Genomic DNA, 20667 nt, shown 5'->3' with positions numbered 1-20667 from the left:
GAGAGCATGGGAATAGCTTTCCAATAGCATGAAAGAAGTTAGGGCCAAAAAAGATACAATAAACATTATGAAATATAAAATGGATAATACTGATTATAGAAAAATAAGAAGGTTTTGGCCAAAGAAAACCAATACAACCAAAAATAGAAGGAAAGCATAAAACTGAACAGAGGGAGATTATAGCAAGTATCTGATAAAGACCTAAATTCTCAAATATATAGAGAACTGAATCAAATTTATAAGAATACAAGTCATTCCCCCATTGACAAATGGTCCAAGAAAATGACATCACTTTTCAGACAAAGAAATCAAAACTACTTAGTCATATGGAAAAAGGTTCTAAATCACTATTAATTAGAGAAATGCAAATTAAAACAACTCTGAGGTATCACCACACATATCAGATTGCTTAATATGACAAAAAGGAAAATAATAAATATTGGAAGTGATGTGGGAAAACTAAGACATTAATGCACTATTGGTGGATTGGTAAACTGGGTAAACTGAGTCAACTATTCTAAAGAGCAATTTGTGAAATACACCCAAAGGATTGTTAAGACCGTGCATATCCTTTGATCCAACAATACCACTGTTATGTCTGTATCACAAAGAAAGAGACAAATAGGGGGAAAAGGAAAAAATCCTATCTGTACAAAATATTTCCATGTACAAATTTCTGATAGTGGCTAGAAATTGGAAATTGAGGGTATGCCCATCATGAAGATCTGTCATTCGACTCATATATAGTACCAACCCAAGATTTGACCCCCAGACAATTCCAACTCCTAGAGGTAGACAATTGAGTAGTTCTTCCTATGGAACTTCCAATTTGAATGTTAATCTCATCAGAGGATGTACTTCATGCATGAGCAGTACCTTCTCTAGGGTTGAAAGCAGACATTATACCAGGATGACTGAATCAAGCCACACTAACCTCCACTCGCCCTGGAGTTTATTATGGTCAATGTTCAGAAATTTGTGGTTCCAACCACAGCTTCATGCCCATTGTACTAGAAAAACCAAGAAACAACCTACCTTCTGGCTCCTCTATGCTGCTGGCTTCAGTGGTGGGTGGAGCCACAGGAATCTCTTTCAGAAGTCCAGGTAAGAGGAGCAAAAAGAATGAAAATAGAGGAAAAAAAATAGCATTAATTATTTTTTATCTTGGGGGGAAAAAAGGAAAGCAAACATACCAGTTATTTTCATTAAACATTTTTGTAGGAAACCTGTTAAGTGCTTTAAATCACAAAAGGGGACAACCTTAAGAGAATTATATCAGATCAGAGGGCAGGTGAAATGAGCCACTTTGATTTGTTATAGTATGATAAGGTCTTCCCAGAGGTGCCAAAAATCTGCAGTCACTTGATAGTGAATGGATGGACAAAGGGACAGTTCAGGCCAACCTGATATTCCCATTAGTCCAGAATCAAAAAGGAAAAACTAAAAATGATGCTTTTGTGCCAAAGATTCACTTCTGTCAGTTCCCTAATCCCCTAGTTTCATTAGGAAATTCCTTTCCTCTTTATAGTTAGAATATTTTTGACAAACTTGTCTTAGTTGTGCTATGTTCGTTGACTGTCATCAACCCATGTACAAAGTAGAAAACACTGGGTGTGGCATGGAGGCAAAAATTCAGGATGAGGTCTTGCATACCCATAAAAAATCTAAAATACACAGGGCCAAAACTTGTTGGACAGGAGCTTTTTCCTGAAGAGCATAAGGAAATGAGGGATTTAGGAAATAAAATCTGTATTATTAACATTTCCTTTTAAATGTAGTTTAACTAATTGACTAGGACTGGGCACTGCTGGAGTCAGAGGTGCCCTGGCAGAGAGGAGACTCGGTTGCTTTCAAGGAATAATTATATGTGATTAGAGAAATTAGAGTATTAGCTGAGCAGAAAGATATTTCATAATTTTTCAGGATTTGTATCTCTGCTTCTAAAAAACTTACTTTTAAAAATCACTGTAATTCATTTTTTCCTCATTCAAGATGACCTTCAATTCATAATGAAAATGGGGATTATTCATTGTCAAATGAAGTCAGAGATCCAAAGTTTGTTTTCCATGAACAAGGGACAGACAGGATGTTCTCATCTCAGAGCCTGGCTCAATCTTACTCATGAAGATAAATCCATCTTGTCCATAAACTCTGAATCAGACATAACAATGAGCCTGGATTTTGTATGGACCCAAGTATAAATTAGTCATCCTGGAGCCAGAGTGTGACATCAACAGTGATCCTGGCAGAAAAACTACCCTCATTTGGAGCTAAATCATGGTCTTCCATAATGACATTCATTGTAATGAGATGCTGGATCTTAACTACAAGACATTTGTACAAGTATTTGCTGAGGGTTTGGTATAAGAAACACATATTTCACACCTCATTTGTCTAAGTGGACTGAAGAACCAAAGCAATGACATAAAACAATGGCCCATAGCATAGACTTCTAGAAGAATAGTATAGTAAGAGTATAGGTAATAATTATTGCTTTTGATTTTAATACCATCACCACTAGTAGTCTAATAATAACAAAATTATTATATAATTATAACTTTCCATTTATTTCATGAGGGCTCAAAAAGGAATGGCCTTAAGATTGCCCCTGTATCTCAGACTATGTCATAAAACTAAGATGGCACCCTTGAGGGTTATACTTTATTCCCAATCAGCCCTGAAAGAGGGTTAGCTATGTACACCATACAATTCTGTCTACTTCATAGAGCTGGTGTCAGGTGGTTGTAGAGCGCAGCCATGTAAACAAGAGTACAGAAAAAGCAACATGACCTCATTCTTATCTCCCTATAAGCTTCCCATGGCCAAGAAAATATTCACAGGGAAGTATGGAAGCACATGGCCCCATTTATGAAACTCCCTAAATAGGTGATAAATAAAAAAAGTTCAGCAATATGGTTCCTGAAAGGAGGTTTTGGGGAGAAAGTTACCTATGGTATTCATATTCATGCTATGAATATTACATATTATATTATACATTATATATTATATATATATATATATATATATATATTATACGTATTCATATTCATTTTTCCTTTCTCAGTTCTACAGAATCTCAACTACTTTTTTTCCCGGTTGCTTCAACATATCAGTGACACTATGTTTTTCTTTTTTGTTTTTCAGAAAAAGATTGAGTCTTTTCCTTTTTGCTTCATATAAAAGAAGGAGTCTATTCTAAATAGATGTTCCTGGGAATCTCACCGACTATATGCTTGATAATTCAGATCTTTCAACAAGAAGGTTTTCACTAGTCATACATCTATCCCTTTTAAGAAGAAGTTAGGAAGTGGGGTAAGTAGAGAAAGATTTCATATTTTCCGGTGATTATATCTCTGAATCTAAAAATTCAACTGTTTTTCAAGCTTGAACTTCCCACAGGGGATTTAAAAGACAGGGAATTAGTTTAAAATGTTACATTTCAGCCATTTTTGAGCAATTGGAGAGTTTCTTGTCCCTCTTAAAAATGAAACCATTAAAAATGTTTTCATAACCCAAAATGGCTACATGGTTTTACTTCCAGCTTTACAAAAATGTTCCCTTTAGGGTTTTTTAGACTTAGACTGTAAAGGAATTTTTGCATATTATAAACCTCTGACAATTGGGGAAAAAATAAAAAGAAAACCACTTAACAAGCTTATATATAACATGAGCAAATAGTGGACTGAACTTTCCTGGGCTATTATTTATTATTACTCTATCACTGAAATATATAATTTAGAAATATACATTGTTAGAATAACAATAACAATAACTCAAATATACAGAGCCAGATATCCAGGGGGAAAATCTAATTTAGATTACCTCTTCCTTTCACTCACAAGATTTCTTTTACTTGGTATCGTCTAATATAATCTGTTTGAAAATCTCCCTATGACTAGATGAAAACCAAAGCAACTTCTCTCCAATGTAAGAGAAGAACCAAAGAGACAGTGAGGGCAAGTTGCATTTGGTTTCTAATTCCTACAAAAGAATTAGAAGGACTCCAGATATCTAGATCATAACACCTGGTTTTTATGTTTTTGGCTAAGATTAGTTGACTGCTGTCTTTCATTCAGCCTTTTAGGTCATTGGGTCTAGACAGAGAGCCATTTCTGATAACAAAAATCAAGTTTTTTCTCAACTTTTAACTTCCCACTTGTTTTAACATGTTTCTTTACACTTGGGTACATATTACCATTTGCTCAAAATCATAGGCTGGGAGAAAAATGTGTGTCACATGGCAGAACTTTATACAAAGACAGGAAAGCAAAATAGGTACAGTGGAAAGAACACTGGACCTCAAGTTGAAGACTTGGTTATAGGTTCAAACACTTAATTACTTATGACCATAATTAAAAGGGTTCAGCATCTCTCAACTTCAATTTCCTCATCTGCAAAATGAAGTCTTAAATGTGTGCACTATTTGCATCACAGGGTTGTGAGGAAAGCAGTTTGTAAATCTTAAAAGCTAGCCCAAAGGACACGGAGGTAGTATGGGATAGGAACTTTGTAACTTCTCTTATTTTCTCAAAGAGAACATAAAGTTCAAAATCTAACAGCATAATACATCTATACAAAGATACAAACACCATCACCCATATCAACATAGCAATGGATAGTCCTAGTTTAAGTCCCAAACTTGTTAGGGTTCAAATGTTGCTGGTCTCGAAATAGCTAGAAGTATATGTGAGATGCAAGACTCACCCATCTACCTGTCCATTCTGTCCACTAGAAAGCTTGGGCTGCTTGGGAAGAAAACATAAAAACTGGTTCAGGTTGGGGGATGGTAGCAAACAGCCATTTGCCATATATCTGTTCTGTGTATTCAGAACAAATAAATATAGGCCATGCTAATGTCTGCTAAAGAGGTCTGCTCAGGGATAATTGAACAAATTATGGTAACTTCATGGGTTTTAGATTGTACTCATATAATCTAACTCCTGTGGAAATAAATATGCCTAATATACTAGTTTCTATATTAAAATATACTAATTTATGCATGTTATAGTCTAGGCACACAGCAATATTACTGAGGCTTAAAATAAACAAAACCTTGTGATTGAGCTTGCACATATCAGTATTAGTAGATGCTTAATCCATTAGGAAATCAGACAAGTCTTAAAAGGATATTTACAGATAAATTCTACTATTGCTACAAACTTCAAAAAAAAAAAAAAGATGATTTCACATACTTATACAGGGGGCAATGGGAGAACGGCTTTGCTGATAACCTTTGGCACATCGATTGCACGTGATACCAGTCACACCATCTTTGCAGGGACATTGACCCGTGGTTTGATTACAGGTCTTGCCAGCTGCACCCACGGGGTGGCAATCGCATGCTGTGGGGGGAAAACACATAACAATGTCAGAGAAGAGGAAAATTGAGAATGAACATCAGATATAAGTAATCCCAGAAAATCTCTCTTTCCCATAGGAAAAAAAAATGACTCACGAGCCCTCTTCCTATCCAACTGAAGAGCAAATAAGGAAGGGTCATGCTTGTTAGCCTATAAGGATCCTGGTGTGTTATGCACCAAAATACTTAGGTCTGGGAAATTAAAACCAAACAACAAAAATGTGATGACAACTCCATACTTTTATGGAGGGGATCTTGCTGTAATTTGCAAAGGAAATCCCAAAATTCAAGTAGAATAGAACCAAAATTTCCCAATAATAAATGGAAAAGAAAGTCTGGGGAGAAAAAAGCATTTTCTATTACATATCTAATAACTCTGAAATTTTCATATTCTCTGCATATTTAGTCCATCTTTAATTCCTAGATGGTTGATATGGTTTTTAGCAGATACAATGTAACTTTGGGGAGGAAAATCGCTTGGCAAAAGATAGAACATCGATTATCTATATGATATGAGGGAGCTGGTAAAGGGAAAAGTCACTTGAGTCCCACCTAACTCTAACCAATCTCAATTTCAGTTTACAGGAACAAATCATTGTATCATAGGATCACAAATTTAAAGTGGGAGGAAACTTTAGATACCCTCATCTTGTATATAGATGAGGAAATGCAGACCCAAAGAGATTGAGTAATTTACCCAGAAATACATAGCTAGGATATACCTTAAGATTCAAATCCAACTTTTCCTTACTCCAAGTTCACAGCTCTATCCATCTCTGCCCAGGTCTAACCGGGAGGGAATCTTCCAAGATTTTAGCAGGAGCTCTTTTCTCTGTTCCCTCTATATTGTCTTGCTTAATAATCTCATCAGTTTTCATTGATTCAGTTATCATTCCTAAATAAGTAATTGTCTGATTTATATATCTAAACCCTAATATCTCTCCTGAGTGTCAGTTTTACATTTGTCTTTTAGACATCTCAAATTGGATGTCCTAGAGGCACCTCAAAAATAACATTACCAAAACTGAACTTTGAATCTTGTCTCCAAATCCCTTTCTCTTCCCAACTTTACTATAATTGCCAAGGATTCCATCATCTTTCCAGTTACCCAAGCTCACAACCTCAGTGTCAGTTTTGAAATCTTCACTCAAATTCACCTCTTATATCTAATCTCATATCAAGTCATATTGATTTTACCTTCACAACCCCTTCTTTCCACTCATTCAACCAGGGTTCTTATTACCTCATTTCTAAAATATCATAAAAAGCTTTCTGGTTACCTCAAATGTCTCCCCATTCCAATTTATCCTCCATTCAGTTGCCCAAGGGATTTTTCCTAAATTGTATGTCTGACCATGTCATGGACTCCTTTCCCATCCCCCAAAATAAATTTCAGGGGCTCCCAATTACCTAGAGTTCAAATATAAATTTTTTTGTTTGGCATTTAAAGCCTTTCATAATATCTCTAACACCTTTCAACTTCTAAACTTCTTATGCTTTACTCCCTTCCATTTACTCTCTTATTCCGATTTATTTACTGTTCCTCAAACATGACACTCCTCCAGACTATTCAGTTTTTCACTTTATGTCTTCCCATGCCTGGAATATGCTCCTTCCTCATTTCTTTGTTTTTCTGGCTTCAAGACTCAACTTCTATAAGAAGTTTTTCTTAGTCCTCCCATTGCTAGCTTTTCCTTCCTTTTCTATGTATATAGTTAAGTAAATGTTGTCTTACTCCATTAAAATGGGATCTCCTTGGGCAATTCGCAATAACCAAATTTTTGTCTTTATATTTCGGATGTTTTTAGCACAGTATTTGGCATATATTAAGTTATTAAGAAATGCTTATCAACTATCCACAATACTCCCACTGTATCTCAAGTCTAGGGTAAGAGACATCTTTGAAGTAAGACTTGAGGATCATAGGATTTAGAGTCAAAAGGGACCTTATTGATTAACCATAGTTCAACCGGGACTTCCGGGCAAGATGGCGGAGAGGAGGCACACAGCTGTGTAAGCTCCGCGTTTTTCTCTCAGAATCCATTTCATTACAAGCCTCTGAATTAATGCTTGACTGAAAAAAAATCCATAAATAGTTACCAAGAGAAGACATTCTTGAAATTCGCCAGGAAAGGTCTGTTTTCACTCGAGGGTGAGGATGGTTTTAGATCGGGTGCAGGCTGAGGGCAGGAAGTGGAGAGCACAGGAGGCAGCTCACAGCTAAGCAGACACGAGAGAGGGTGGGATGTGATCTCAGCCATCTTTGCGGGGGGAGCTTTGCTACAGCATTGGATACTTTACCCTGGCAGCAAGCCAGCAGCCCAGCAGAGAAGCTAAAAACACCAGGGGCGAAGAATACAACCCCAAACAGCTGGAGTCTCTCAGGACCTGGCCACCACTCCCCCATAGCATCCTCTCGGAGTCTCAGAGAGCAGGCGCAGCACAGTCCTGCTAGTGCCTCGCTGCTGCCCCCGCAGTCTGTAGAGAAAGCTCGGTAACACCACCCAGCCCCTCCCCCCAAAAAAGCAGACTCCATTTAGGGTTTTTTTCTTTTTCTCTTTTTGCTAGTTTGTCTTTGATTCTTCTCTGACAAAATGAGCAAAAAATTGAAAAGGACCTTAACCCTTGACAGCTTCTATACGGATAGAGAACAGACTCTAAACCCTGAGGAGACTAAAAACAGACTGTCTCCAGGTGAATCCCCAAAGGAGGAGATCATCTGCTCCTCAACACAGATGAACCTCATAGAAGAAATTAAAAAGGCTCTCACAAGAGAGCTAGAAGAAAAATGGGAAAAGGAGAGGGAAGCTTGGCAAGAGAGTCTGGAGAAGTCATCCCACTCATTTAAAGACAGAGTGGATAAAGAAATCAAATCCTTGAAAAATAGGATTAGTGAACTGGAAACAGAAAATAGCTCTCTAAAAAACAAAATTGGTGAAATGGAAAAAAATTCCATAGAACAAAAGAACTCAATTGGACAATTAGAAAAAGATATTTAAAAAGTGAGTGAAGAAAATACCTTATTGAAAGTCAGAATTGAACAAATGGAATTGAATGACTCGAGGAGACAAGAAGAATCAGTCAAGCAAATCCAAAAAAATCAAACAATGGAAAAGAATGTGAAATACCTTTTTGGGAAAACAACAGACCTGGAAAAACAGATCCAGGAGAGACAATCTGAGAATCATTGGACTCCCAGAAAAGTATGATGAAAAAAAGGGCCTGGACACTATTTTCCAGGACATTATCAAAGAGAACTGCCTAGAAGTCATAGAAACAGAGGGTAAAATAGACATTGAAAGAATTCATTGATCACCTACTGAAAGGGATCCTAAAATCAAAACACCAGGAAATATAGTGGCCAAATGCCAGAACTCTGAGACAAAGGAAAAAATACTGCAAGCGGCTAGAAAAACCCAATTCAAGTATCAAGGAGCCATAATAAGGATCACCCAGGATCTAGCAGCTTCCACATTAAAGGATTGAAGGGCCTGGAATATGATATTCTGAAAGGCTAAGGAACTTGTTATGCAACCAAAAATAACGTACCCAGCTAGAATGAGCATGTTTTTCCAGGGAAGAAGATGGACATTCAACGAAGTAAGCAAATTTCACCTATTTTTGATCAAAAAGCCAGAACTTAACAAAAAGTTTGATCTACAAATATAGAAGTCAAGAGAAATCTAAAAAGGTAAAGATTAATCTTGAGAACTATATTTCTGCTATAAAGATGTATAAAGAATACATGTATACCTTGTTCTAGAAAGTAGATGTAGAAAGGACATTGTACCAGAAAAAGGGTAAAGTGGGGGTACTACATCTCATGAAGAGGCAAAGGAAACCTATTATATCTGAGAGAAAGAATGGAGGGGGATGAATATACTGGGTATCTTACTGCATTCAGAATTGGCTTTAAGAGAAAAATTTTAGACATATTTAATTTATGGTGAAACTTCTCCCACCTCATTGAAAAGTGAGAAGGGCAGTAAGCATCATATGCAATGGGGAAAAACTGGAACCTTTCCCAGTAAGATCTGGAGTGAAGCAAGGTTGCCCACTATCACCATTATTATTCAATATTGTATTAGAAACACTAGCCTCTGCAATAAGAGTCGAGAAAAAGATTAAAGGAATTAGAGTAGGCAATGAGGAAACCAAACTATCACTCTTTGCAGATGATATGATGGTATATCTAGAGAACCCCAGAGATTCTACTAAAAAGCTATTAGAAATAATTCATAATTTTAGCAAAGTAGCAGGATACAAAATAAATCCCCACAAATCCTCAGCATTTTTATACACCACCAACAAAATCCAAGAGCAAGAGATACAAAGAGAAATTCCATTCAAAATAACTGTTGATAGCATAAAATATTTGGGAATCTACCTACCAAAGGAAAGTCAGGAATTATTTGAGCAAAATTACAAAAAAGTTTCCACACAAATAAAGTTAGACTTAAATAATTGGAAAAATATTAAGTGCTCTTGGATAGGCCGAGCGAATATAATAAAGATGACAATACTCCGTAAATTAATCTATTTATTTAGTGCTATACCAATCAGACTTCCAAGAAAATATTTTAATGATTTAGAAAAAATAACAACAAAATTCATATGGAACAATAAAAAGTCGAGAATCTCAAGGAAATTAATGAAAAAAAAAGTCAAATGAAGGTGGTCTAGCTGTACCAGATCTAAAATTATATTATAAAGCAGCAGTCACCAAAACCATTTGGTATTGGTTAAGAAATAGATTAGTTGATCAGTGGAAAAGGTTAGGTTCACAAGACAGAGTAGTCAACTATAGCAATCTAGTGTTTGACAAACCCAAAGATTCTAACTTTTGGGATAAGATTTCATTATTTGATAAAAACTGCTGGGATAACTGGAAATTAGTATGGCAGAAATTAGGCAAGGACCCACACTTAACACCATATACCAAGATAAGATCAAAATGGGTCCATGACCTAGGCATAAAGAACGAGATTATAAATAAATTAGAGGAACATAGGATAGTTTATCTCTCAGACTTGTGGAGGAGAAAGAAATTTGTGACCAAAGATGAACTAGAGACCATTACTGATCACAAAATTGAAAATTTTGATTATATCAAATTAAAAAGCCTTTGTACAAACAGAATGAATGCAAACAAGATTAGTAGGGAAGCAACAAACTGGGAAAACATCTCTACAATTAAAGGTTCTGATAAAGGCCTCATTTCCAAAATATAGAGAGAACTGACTCAAATTTATAAAAAATCAAGCCATTCTCCAATTGATAAATGGTCAAAGGATATGAACAGACAATTTTCAGATGATGAAATTGAAACTATTACCACTCACATGAAAGAGTGTTCCAAATCACTATTGATCAGGTAATTGCAAACTAAGACAACTCTGAGATATCACTACACACCTGTCAGATTGGCTATGATGACAGCAAAAATAATGATGAATGTTGGAGGGGATGCGGGAAAACAGGGACACTGATGCATTGCTGGTGGAGTTGTGAACGAATCCAACCATTCTGGAGAGCAATCTGGAATTATGCCCAAAAAGTTATCAAACTGTGCATACCCTTTGATCCAGCAGTGTTTCTATTGGGCTTATATCCCAAAGAAATACTAAAGAAGGGAAAGGGACCTGTATGTGCCAAAATGTTTGTAGCAGCCCTGTTTGTAGTGGCTAGAAACTGGAAAATGAATGGATGCCCATCAATTGGAGAATGGCTTGGTAAATTGTGGTATATGAATGTTATGGAATATTATTGCTCTGTAAGGAATGACCAGCAGGATGAATACAGAGAGGCTTGGAGAGACCTACATGGACTGATGCTAAGTGAGATGAGCAGAACCAGGATGTCATTATACACTTCCACAACGATATTGTATGAGGATGTATTCTGATGGAAGTGGATTTCTATGACAAAGAGACCTAACTTAGTTTCAGTGGATAAATGATGGACAGAGACAGCTACAACCAGAGAAGGAACACTGGGAAACGAATGTGAACTATTTGCATTTTTGATTTTCTTCCCGAGTTATTTTTACCTTCTGAATCCAATTCTCCCTGTGCAACAGGAGAACTGTTCGGTTCTGCAAATATGTATTGTATCTAGGATATACTGCAACATATTTAACATATATAGGACTGCTTGCCATCTTGGGGGGGGGGGGGTGGAGGGAGGGAGGGGAAAAAACGAAACATAAGCGAGTGCAAGGGATAATGTTGTAAAAAATTACCCTGGCATGGATTCTGTCAATACAAAGTTATTATTAAATAAAATAAAATTTAAATTAAAAAAAAAAGAAAAGAAAAGTGAGAAGGGAAAAGTGAAAAGGGAAGGAATAAGCTAAGTGGAAGGGAATATGGAAACTGGGAGAGAAAGGGGTAAGATAGGGGGAGGAACTCTAAAGCAGCGTGAGAGATACTAAAAAAGGGAGGGCTGTGAGAAGCAAGTGGTGCTCACAAGCTTAATACTGGAAAGGGGGGTAAGGAGGAAAGAAGGGAGAAAAGCATAAACAGGGGTTAACAAGATGGCAAGTAATGCAGAATTGGTCATTTTAACCATAAATGTGAAGGGGGTAAACTCCCCCATAAAGAGGAAGCAGTTAGCAGAATGGATTAAAAGCCAGAATCCTACAATATGTTGTTTACAGGAAACACACCTGAAGTGGGGAGATATGCAGGTTAAAGGTAAAAGGTTGGAGCAAAATCTATTATGCTTCAGGTGAAGTAAAAAAAGCAAGGGTAGCCATCCTGATCTCAGATCAAGCTAAAGCAAAAATTGATCTAATTAAAAGAGATAAGGAAGGGCACTATATCTTGCTAAAGGGTAGCATGGATAATGAAGCAATATCACTATTAAATATATATGCACCAAGTGGTGTAGCATCTAAATTCTTAAAAGAGAAATTAAGAGAGAAGAAATAGACAGCAAAACTATAATAGTGGGAGATCTTAACCTTGTACTCTCAGAATTAGATAAATCAAACCACAAAATAAATAAGAAAAAAGTCAAAGAGGTAAATAGAATACTAGAAAAATTAGATATGATAGATCTCTGGAGAAAATGTAATGGAGACAGAAAGGAGTACACTTTCTTTTCAGCAGTTCATGGAACCTATACAAAAATTGACCATATATTAGGACATAAAAACCTCAAACTCAAATGCAGTAAGGCAGAAATAGTAAATGCATCCTTTTCAGACCATGATGCAATGAAAATTACATTCAACAAAAAGCCAGGAGAAAGCAGACCAAAAAATAATTGGAAACTAAATAATCTCATACTAAAGAATGATTGGGTGAAACAGCAAATCATAGACATAATTAATAACTTCACCCAAGAAAACGATAATAATGAGACATCATACCAAAATGTATGGGATGCAGCCAAAGCAGTAATAAGGGGAAATTTCATATCTCTAGAGGCCTATTTGTATAAAATAGAGAAAGAGAAGGTCAGTGAATTGGGCTTGCAACTAAAAATGCTAGAAAAGGAACAAATTAAAAACCCCCAGTCAAATACTAAACTTAAAATTCTAAAAATAAAAGGAGAGATCAATAAAATTGAAAGTAAAAAAACTATTGAATTAATTAATAAAACTAAGAGTTGGTTCTATGAAAAAAACAACAAAATAGACAAACCCTTAGTAAATCTGATGAAAAAAAGGAAAGAGGAAAATCAAATTGTTAGTCTTAAAAATGAAAAGGGAGAACTCACCACTAACGAAGAGGAAATTACTTTGCCCAACTTTATGCCAATAAATTTGACAACTTAAATGAAAAAGAAGAATACCTCCAAAAATATAGCTTCCCCAAACTAATAGAGGAAGAAGTAAATATCCTAAACAGTCCCATCTCAGAAAAAGAAATAGAACAAACTATCAACCAACTCCCTAAGAAAAAATCCCCAGGACCAGATGGCTTTACATATGAATTCTACCAAACATTTAAAGAACAATTAACTCCAATGCTAAATAAACCATTTGAAAAAAATAGGGATTGAAGGAGTCCTACCAAACTCCTTTTATGACACAGACATGGTACTAATACCTAAACCAGGTAGGTTGAAAACAGAGAAAGAAAATTATAGACCAATCTCCCTAATGAATATTGATGCTAAAATCTTAAATAAAATATTAGCAAAAAGATTACAGAAAATCATCCCCAGGATAATACACTATGACCAAGTAGGATTTATACCAGGAATGCAGGGCTGGTTCAATATTAGGAAAACTATTAGCATAATTGACTATATCAATAACCAAACAAACAAAAACCATATGATCATCTCAATAGATGCAGAAAAAGCATTTGATAAAATCCAACCTCCATTCCTAATAAAAACACTTGAGAGCATAGGAATAATGGACTTTTCCTTAAAATAGTCAGGAACATATATTTAAAACCTTCAGTAAGCATCATATGCAATGGGGAAAAACTGGAACCTTTCCCAGTAAGATCTGGAGTGAAGCAAGGTTGCCCACTATCACTATTATTATTCAATAGCGTATTAGAAACAGTAGCCTTTGCAATAAGAGTCGAGAAAGAGATTAAAGGAATTAGAGTAGGCAATGAGGAAACCAAATTATCACTCTTTGCAGATGATATGATGGTATACCTAGAGAACCCCAGAGATTCTACTAAAAAGCTATTAGAAATAATTCATAATTTTAGCAAAGTAGCAGGATGCAAAATAAATCCCCATAAATCCTCAGCATTTTTATACATCACCAACAAAATCCAACAGCAAGAGATACAAAGAGAAATTACATTCAAAATAACTGTTGATAGCATAAAATATTTGGGAATCTATCTACCAAAGGAAAGTCAGGAATTATATGAGCAAAATTACAAAAAAGTTTCCACAAATAAAATCAGACTTAAATAATGTGAAAAATATTAAGTGCTCTTGGATAGGCCAAGCAAATATAATAAAGATGACAATACTCCCTAAACCAATCTATTTATTTAGTGCTATACCAATCAGACTTCCAAGAAAATATTTTAATGATCTAGAAAAAATAACAACTAAATGCAAATTAAGACAACTCTGCGATACCACTACACACCTGTCAGATTGGCTAAGATGACAGGAAAAAATAATAATGAATGTTGGAGGGGATGCGGGAAAACTGGGACACTGTTGCATTGTTGGTGGAGTTGTGAACAAATCCAACCATTCTGGAGAGCAATCTGGAATTATGCCCAAAAAATTATCAAATTATGCATACCCTTTGATCCAGCAGTGTTACTTCTGGGCTTATATCCCAAAGAAAGAGTAAAGAAGGGAAAGGGACCTGTATGTGCCAAAATGTTTGTGGCAGCCCTGTTTGTATTGGCTGGAAACTGGAAATTGAATGGATGCCCATCAATTGGAGAATGGCTGGGTAAATTGTGGCATGGTTATGGAATATTATTGTTCTGTAAGAAATGACCAGCAGGATGAATACAGAGCGGCTTGGAGAGACTTACATGAACTGATGCTAAGTGAAATGAGCAGAAACAGGAGATCATTATACACTTCGACAACAATATTGTATAAGGATGTATTCTGATGGAAGTGGATTTCTTTGACAAAAGAGACCTAACTCAGTTTCAATTGATAAATGATGGACAGAAGCAGCTACACCCAAAGAAAGAACACTAGGAAATGAATGTGAACTATTTGCATTTTTGTTTTTCTTCCCGGGTTATTTTTACCTTCTGAATCCAATTCTCCCTGTGCAACAAGAGAACTGTTTGGTTCTGCAAACATATATTGTATCTAGGATATACTGCAACATATCTACCATATAGGACTGCTTGCCATCTAGGGGAGGGGGTGGAGGGAGGAAAGGGAAAAATCGGAACAGAAGCAAGTGCAAGGGATAATGTTGTAAAAAAAATTACCCTGGCATGGATTCTGTCAATATAAAGTTATTATAAAATAAAATTAAATTAAAAAAAAACCCATAGTTCAACCATGTCATTTTATACATAAGGAAACTGACACAGAGGTTACATTATTTGCTCAGAGACACAGGTACTAAGTATCAGAGTTGGAATTCGAATTCAGATCCTGTGTCTCCAAAAGTAGTATTTTTTATTCGGGAAGACCCGAGTTCTGATTCTAATATTTGGTAAGGATCTAGTCAGATACTAGATGAGCTAGGAAAGGCACTTAACCTCACTCCCCTCCCACCTCATCTTCTTTGTGAAATTTTGAAAAACAAAGGATCTAAGAAGATGATAAATGTAAAGCCTTTTGCAAGGCTTAATAGTCATTGCATACAAGTACTAGTTGTTACCATTATTACATCACTCTTGTTCTGAAGGAACAATGGCTTTTAGGGTCACAGTTGTAAAAATTAGAAAATTAGAATGTTAAAGCTGTTAGAAACCCTAGCAATCACCTAACCTAACACCTTCATTTTAAAGGGAGATGAAATAGGTGCACAAAAAGGAGAAACAATCTACTGACAGTTATCTCGTGAATTAATGGAAGAGCTAATTCGACATCACCCAGTTTTGTTTATTACATAATTTGGGAAGGGGAATGGAAACAAGGAACTATGATGTACTAAAATAAGTGTTATTTCTAACATCAGAGGTCTTGGGTTTACATGCTATCTCACACATGTCACTTGACCTTTTCAAGTCTCAGTTTCCCCAATAACAAAATGAAAGGATTAAAGTACACGATCTCTGACTTTTCCTCCAGGCCTATACTGCTATACTGCTTCTTGCATCTAGATAAATCCACCCATTAGAGCTCCAATATTTAACTTCCTGAAAGCCCTAACCCCAAAAGCAGAAATCACAAATAACTCCTTGGAGGTAGTAATTTCTTTCAGAAACATCACTGCATGAGGCCTACCAGTTTCCAGATGGATGACTATAGAACTCTAGAACCCTACCTGAAAGTACTGACCTTTAAAATTCCTGATTGATTTCATGTCCTTAGCTCTGGATTAAAAATAATGAAATATTTTACCCAGCAATACTGGGAGTTCTTAAGACTGGCTAATTTTCTGGAGGAATGATATTGTAACAACTCATGGCATTCTGCCAATGATCATCATCCTGTTAAGTTTCTGAGCCTTCCCTGGGTATACACTGTGTCTAAAATGAATGGGAATAGAACAATTGAGAAATTGGGAACAGGCTGGGTGAGAATGTAATCTGAAGCCAGTTATATCAGGGAAGAGCTAAAATGCTACAAAAGTCCCTGTGGTGTCGTGAATGGTAGGGTAATGTAGGCATTAAAAGACAAGAGACCCTTATGTGGAAATATTTTTTTTATCTCTGTTTAAAATCCTATTATATTCTATCTCAAGGTATTTTTTTAAAATTATGTTCTAATCAGAGTTAGGATTTAAATAACTAAATGTTTAGAAGAACCTACCAGGCTATAAAAGGGCAATTCTTAATAAAGAAGTAACTGTGTAAATAAATAAATCAATAATCAACAACAAACATTTACTCAGCACCTATTATATGCCAGGAATGGTGCTAAAAGCTTGGGAGAAAGGGATATTTAATGATAGTAGGGAAATTCTACACCTTCTTTTTTTGGAAATGAAAGGGCCATCATGAGGTTTTCATGGAAACCAAGGTATTTGACTGCTATGATTTTCTTTCTTCACTTTGCAATTGCTTTGCAAAGAGTTAGGAAACGGGGCAATGAGCTGGAACTATGGAAGGCCTTGATAAAGAATATCTAAGCAAAGTCAGTTCCTTCCCACCCACAAATCAGACTATACATAAATCAAAAGTAGAAGAAAAGTCACCATCTAGGGCTTTGGAAATCAATTTACCTCCAAAGTTCCAAAGCCAGAAGGCTTTTGACTTCCAGAAAGGGTTCAGTGAATTAGAAATGTGTTTTCCATTGAAGCCTGATAGCTAAAGCAGATTAGATTTAACTGTGTTTGAGAATGATTATGGGTTAGTTGATAAATCACCAAGGTGCTTATATTTCCTTAAATCTTACTCTTACTGTATTAATGAAATGTAATTACATTATAGTAATGTAATATTGCATTAATATTAATAAGGATCTCCATTTTTTGAAAAGGGCTTAACTGAACTAAAGAGCCAAGTTATCACCTTTTATCACCAGTTAAGCACATTTATGTAAAGCCTAATAATTCAATTCATAAAGCATCTAAGAATTTCCACTTAGAAAAATGGTGGAGAAGGTACACACAACTCTCTAAGCTCCTCTCATTCCCCTCATAACCAACTATTTAATCCAGCCTCAAAAGTAACTCTTCACTGCTTAAATTCATGAAGATTAGAAGCACTACAATTTACCAGCCAAAGTCAATTTGGAAGATCGCCAGGAAAGGTTTGTCCTGAGGGGCCAGGAACAGACTAGCACAGGCAGCGAGAGACTAGCATCCTGAGCAGACCAGGGGCTGGGGTGATCTCTGTGGCTAGAGAAGTTATAGGGACCACTCTGCTATAGGCTTGACTTCAAAGCAGTAAACTGGCAGAGAAGTTAAAGCCTAAAACTAATTTTCTGGAGGAATGATATTGTAACAACTCATGGCATTCTGCCAATGATCATCATCCTGTTAAGTTTCTGAGCCTTCCCTGGGTATACACTGTGTCTAAAATGAATGGGAATAGAACAATTGAGAAATTGCCTAAGAAGATCTGGCTGTAACCCCTCAAACCCGGAAGTGACTCAGGCAGACTTTAATGCATCCCTGCAGCCACATCCCGCACTTTGGGGCTTTTGCGGGGGCAGTTACTAATCTGGCAAGGGGGCACAGCCTGGGCAACTTCTAATCGGCACAGTGAGGGGCTCAGCCTGGGGCAATAGAACCTCCCAAGCTGACTGTGCTTCCCAGGCAGACACTTCAGGTTCCTACAAATCCATTCACTGCTCAACTGCTAACACCCACAGCCCCAGGGCAGGGTTTGGCTTGGGGCAGTGAAACTCTCACTGCTAAGTGTCTAGCCCCAGGGCAGTCGTTTTCTCACACAGCTGAGGTTCTTTGAAAGGCATTTTCCCAGCGCATTCCCTGCAGGCCTGAGTTACTTTCGGGTGGGGAACTCCTTCCCAGAGCACTCCAGTACCTCCCTGCTTTTTGTAGCCGGCTGGCAGGACAGCTACCCTTCCATACACCTTTCACTGCTCTGCAGAGGAAGCTGGTAACCTCCTGGCTCTGAAGGCAGACCTTACAGGCTTTAACAAAATGAGTAAAAAATCAAAAGAACAATTGATAGTTTCTATACAGAAAGAGAACAGCTTTTCAACCCTGAAGAGACTAATAGCAGACAGTCTCCAGACAATTGTTGGTCTCCAATACAAAAGGCCCTCCTAGAAGAGACTATTAAAAACCTTAAAAGAGAATTAGAAGAAAAATGGGGAAAGGAAAGAGAAGCTATGCAAGAGAGCAACAATTTCCTAAAATGTGAATTGGAAAAGATAAAAAACTCCCAAGAAGTGCAGTGAAATAGAATTTGCAAATTGGAAAAAGAAAATAACTCACTAAAAAAAAAAAAAATTAGTGAAATGGAAAAAAATTCCATAGACCAAAACAACTCAATTGGACATATACAAAAAGAAGTAAAAAAAAAGCTAATGAAGAAAATAACTCACTAAAAATCAGAACTGAGCAAATAGAAATGACTGATTCATTGAGGCATCAAGAATCAGTCAAGCAAAACCAAAAAAATGAAAGATTGGGAAAAAATGTCAAATATTTACTTGGAAAAACAACAGACCTGGAAAATAGATCTAGGAGAGATAACCTGAGGATCATCGGACTACCCAGAAATTATGATAAAAAAAGAGCCTAGATACTATTTTACAGGAAATCTTCAAAGAGAACTGCCCAGAAGTAATAGACCGGAAGGGAAAATAGGCATTGAAAGAATTCATCAAACACCTTCTGAAAAAGACCCTAAAATAAAGACTCTGAGGAATATTATGGCCAAACTTCAGAATTTTCAGATTAAAGAAAAAATTTTACAAGTAGCCAGTAAAAACAGTTCAAATACCGAGATGCCACAATAAGGGTCACGCAAGATTTGGCTGCCTCAACATTAAAGAATCAAAGGGCCTGGAATCAGATATTCCGAAAGGCAAAAAAGCTTGAAATGCAGCCAAGAATAAACTACCCAGCTAAGCTGAGTATTTTTTTCCATGGAAGAAGATGGACATTTAATGAAATAGAGGAATTCCATCTGTTTCTAAGGAAAAAACCAGACTTAAACAAAAAATTTGATCTCCAACAACAGGAATCAAGAGAAGTAGAAAAAGGTAAAATAAACTCTTTAGAACTGTATTTCTGTTGTGGATATACATAAAAAACATTATATATATATATGTATATATATATATATATCCATATATATATATATACATATATATATATAATTTGATTTTACCAATATAATATAAAAAAGGGAAGTAGAAATAGAAAGGGGATAGTGTCAGAAAAAGGGAAGAGGGGAGCTAAAAAGAGGGAAACTACATGAGACAATGAGGCAAAAGAAACCTATCATATATGAAGGAACTTAAAAAGGGGGAGGAACATTGTGTGAATCCTACTCTCATCAGAGTTGGCTCAAAGAGGAAACAATTGACATATTTGTTTTACAGAGATTCTTCTCTCACTTCATTAAAAAGTGGGAGAGAAAAAGAGAGGAGGGAAAAGAGTAATAAGAGAAGGGTACAAGAAAGGGGAAGGGATTCAAAGGGAGGAGGGAGGGATACTAAAGAGGGAGAGCTGTGTGACATTAGTGGGACCAATAAGTTTAATACTAGGGAAGAAGGGAAGGAGGGCAAGAAAAAGAAAAGTATAATCTGGGGATATTAGGATGGCAGGAAATAAAGAATTGGCTATTTTAACCAATAAATGTGAATGGGATGAACTCTCCCATAAAGAGAAGGCGGATAACAGACTAGATCAAAAGTCAGAACCCTACAATCTGTTGTTTACAGGAAACACATTTAAAACAGGGAGATACATGTAGAGTAAAGGTAAAAGGCTGGAGCAGAATCTACTATGCTTCAGGTGAAGTCAAAAAAGCAGGGATAGCCATCCTTATCTCAGATCAAGCAAAAGCAAAGATTGATCTAATTAAAAGAGATAAGGAAGGAAACTACATCTTGCTAAAGGGTACTATAAACAATGAAGCAATATCAGTATTAAACATATATGCACCAAGTGGTATAGCATTTAACTTCCTAAAGGAGAAGTTAAGAGAGTTGCGAGAAGAAATAGTCACCAAAACTATAATAGTGGGAGATCTCAATCTTGCACTCTCAGATTTAGATAAATCAAATCACAAAACAAATAAGAAAAA

The 20667-nt window shown here is 36.2% G+C and overlaps 1 protein-coding gene across 1 annotated transcript in view; it reads right to left on the bottom strand.

Annotated features, from left to right (window-relative positions):
- NTN1 (netrin 1) overlaps positions 1–20667 on the bottom strand; it is a 526534-nt gene that overhangs the window by 145886 nt on the left and 359981 nt on the right. The window contains exons 4-5 of the mRNA XM_051995696.1: positions 5193–5342; positions 1036–1089 (exon numbers count right to left, since the gene is read on the bottom strand). Of these exons, the coding sequence (XP_051851656.1) occupies positions 1036–1089; positions 5193–5342 (204 nt within the window). The remainder of the gene's footprint in view (positions 1–1035; positions 1090–5192; positions 5343–20667) is intronic.

Source organism: Antechinus flavipes, chromosome 4 (assembly GCF_016432865.1).
Source record: "Antechinus flavipes isolate AdamAnt ecotype Samford, QLD, Australia chromosome 4, AdamAnt_v2, whole genome shotgun sequence".
Taxonomy (NCBI): domain Eukaryota; kingdom Metazoa; phylum Chordata; class Mammalia; order Dasyuromorphia; family Dasyuridae; genus Antechinus; species Antechinus flavipes.
This window is presented reverse-complemented; position numbering and strand designations above follow the sequence as displayed.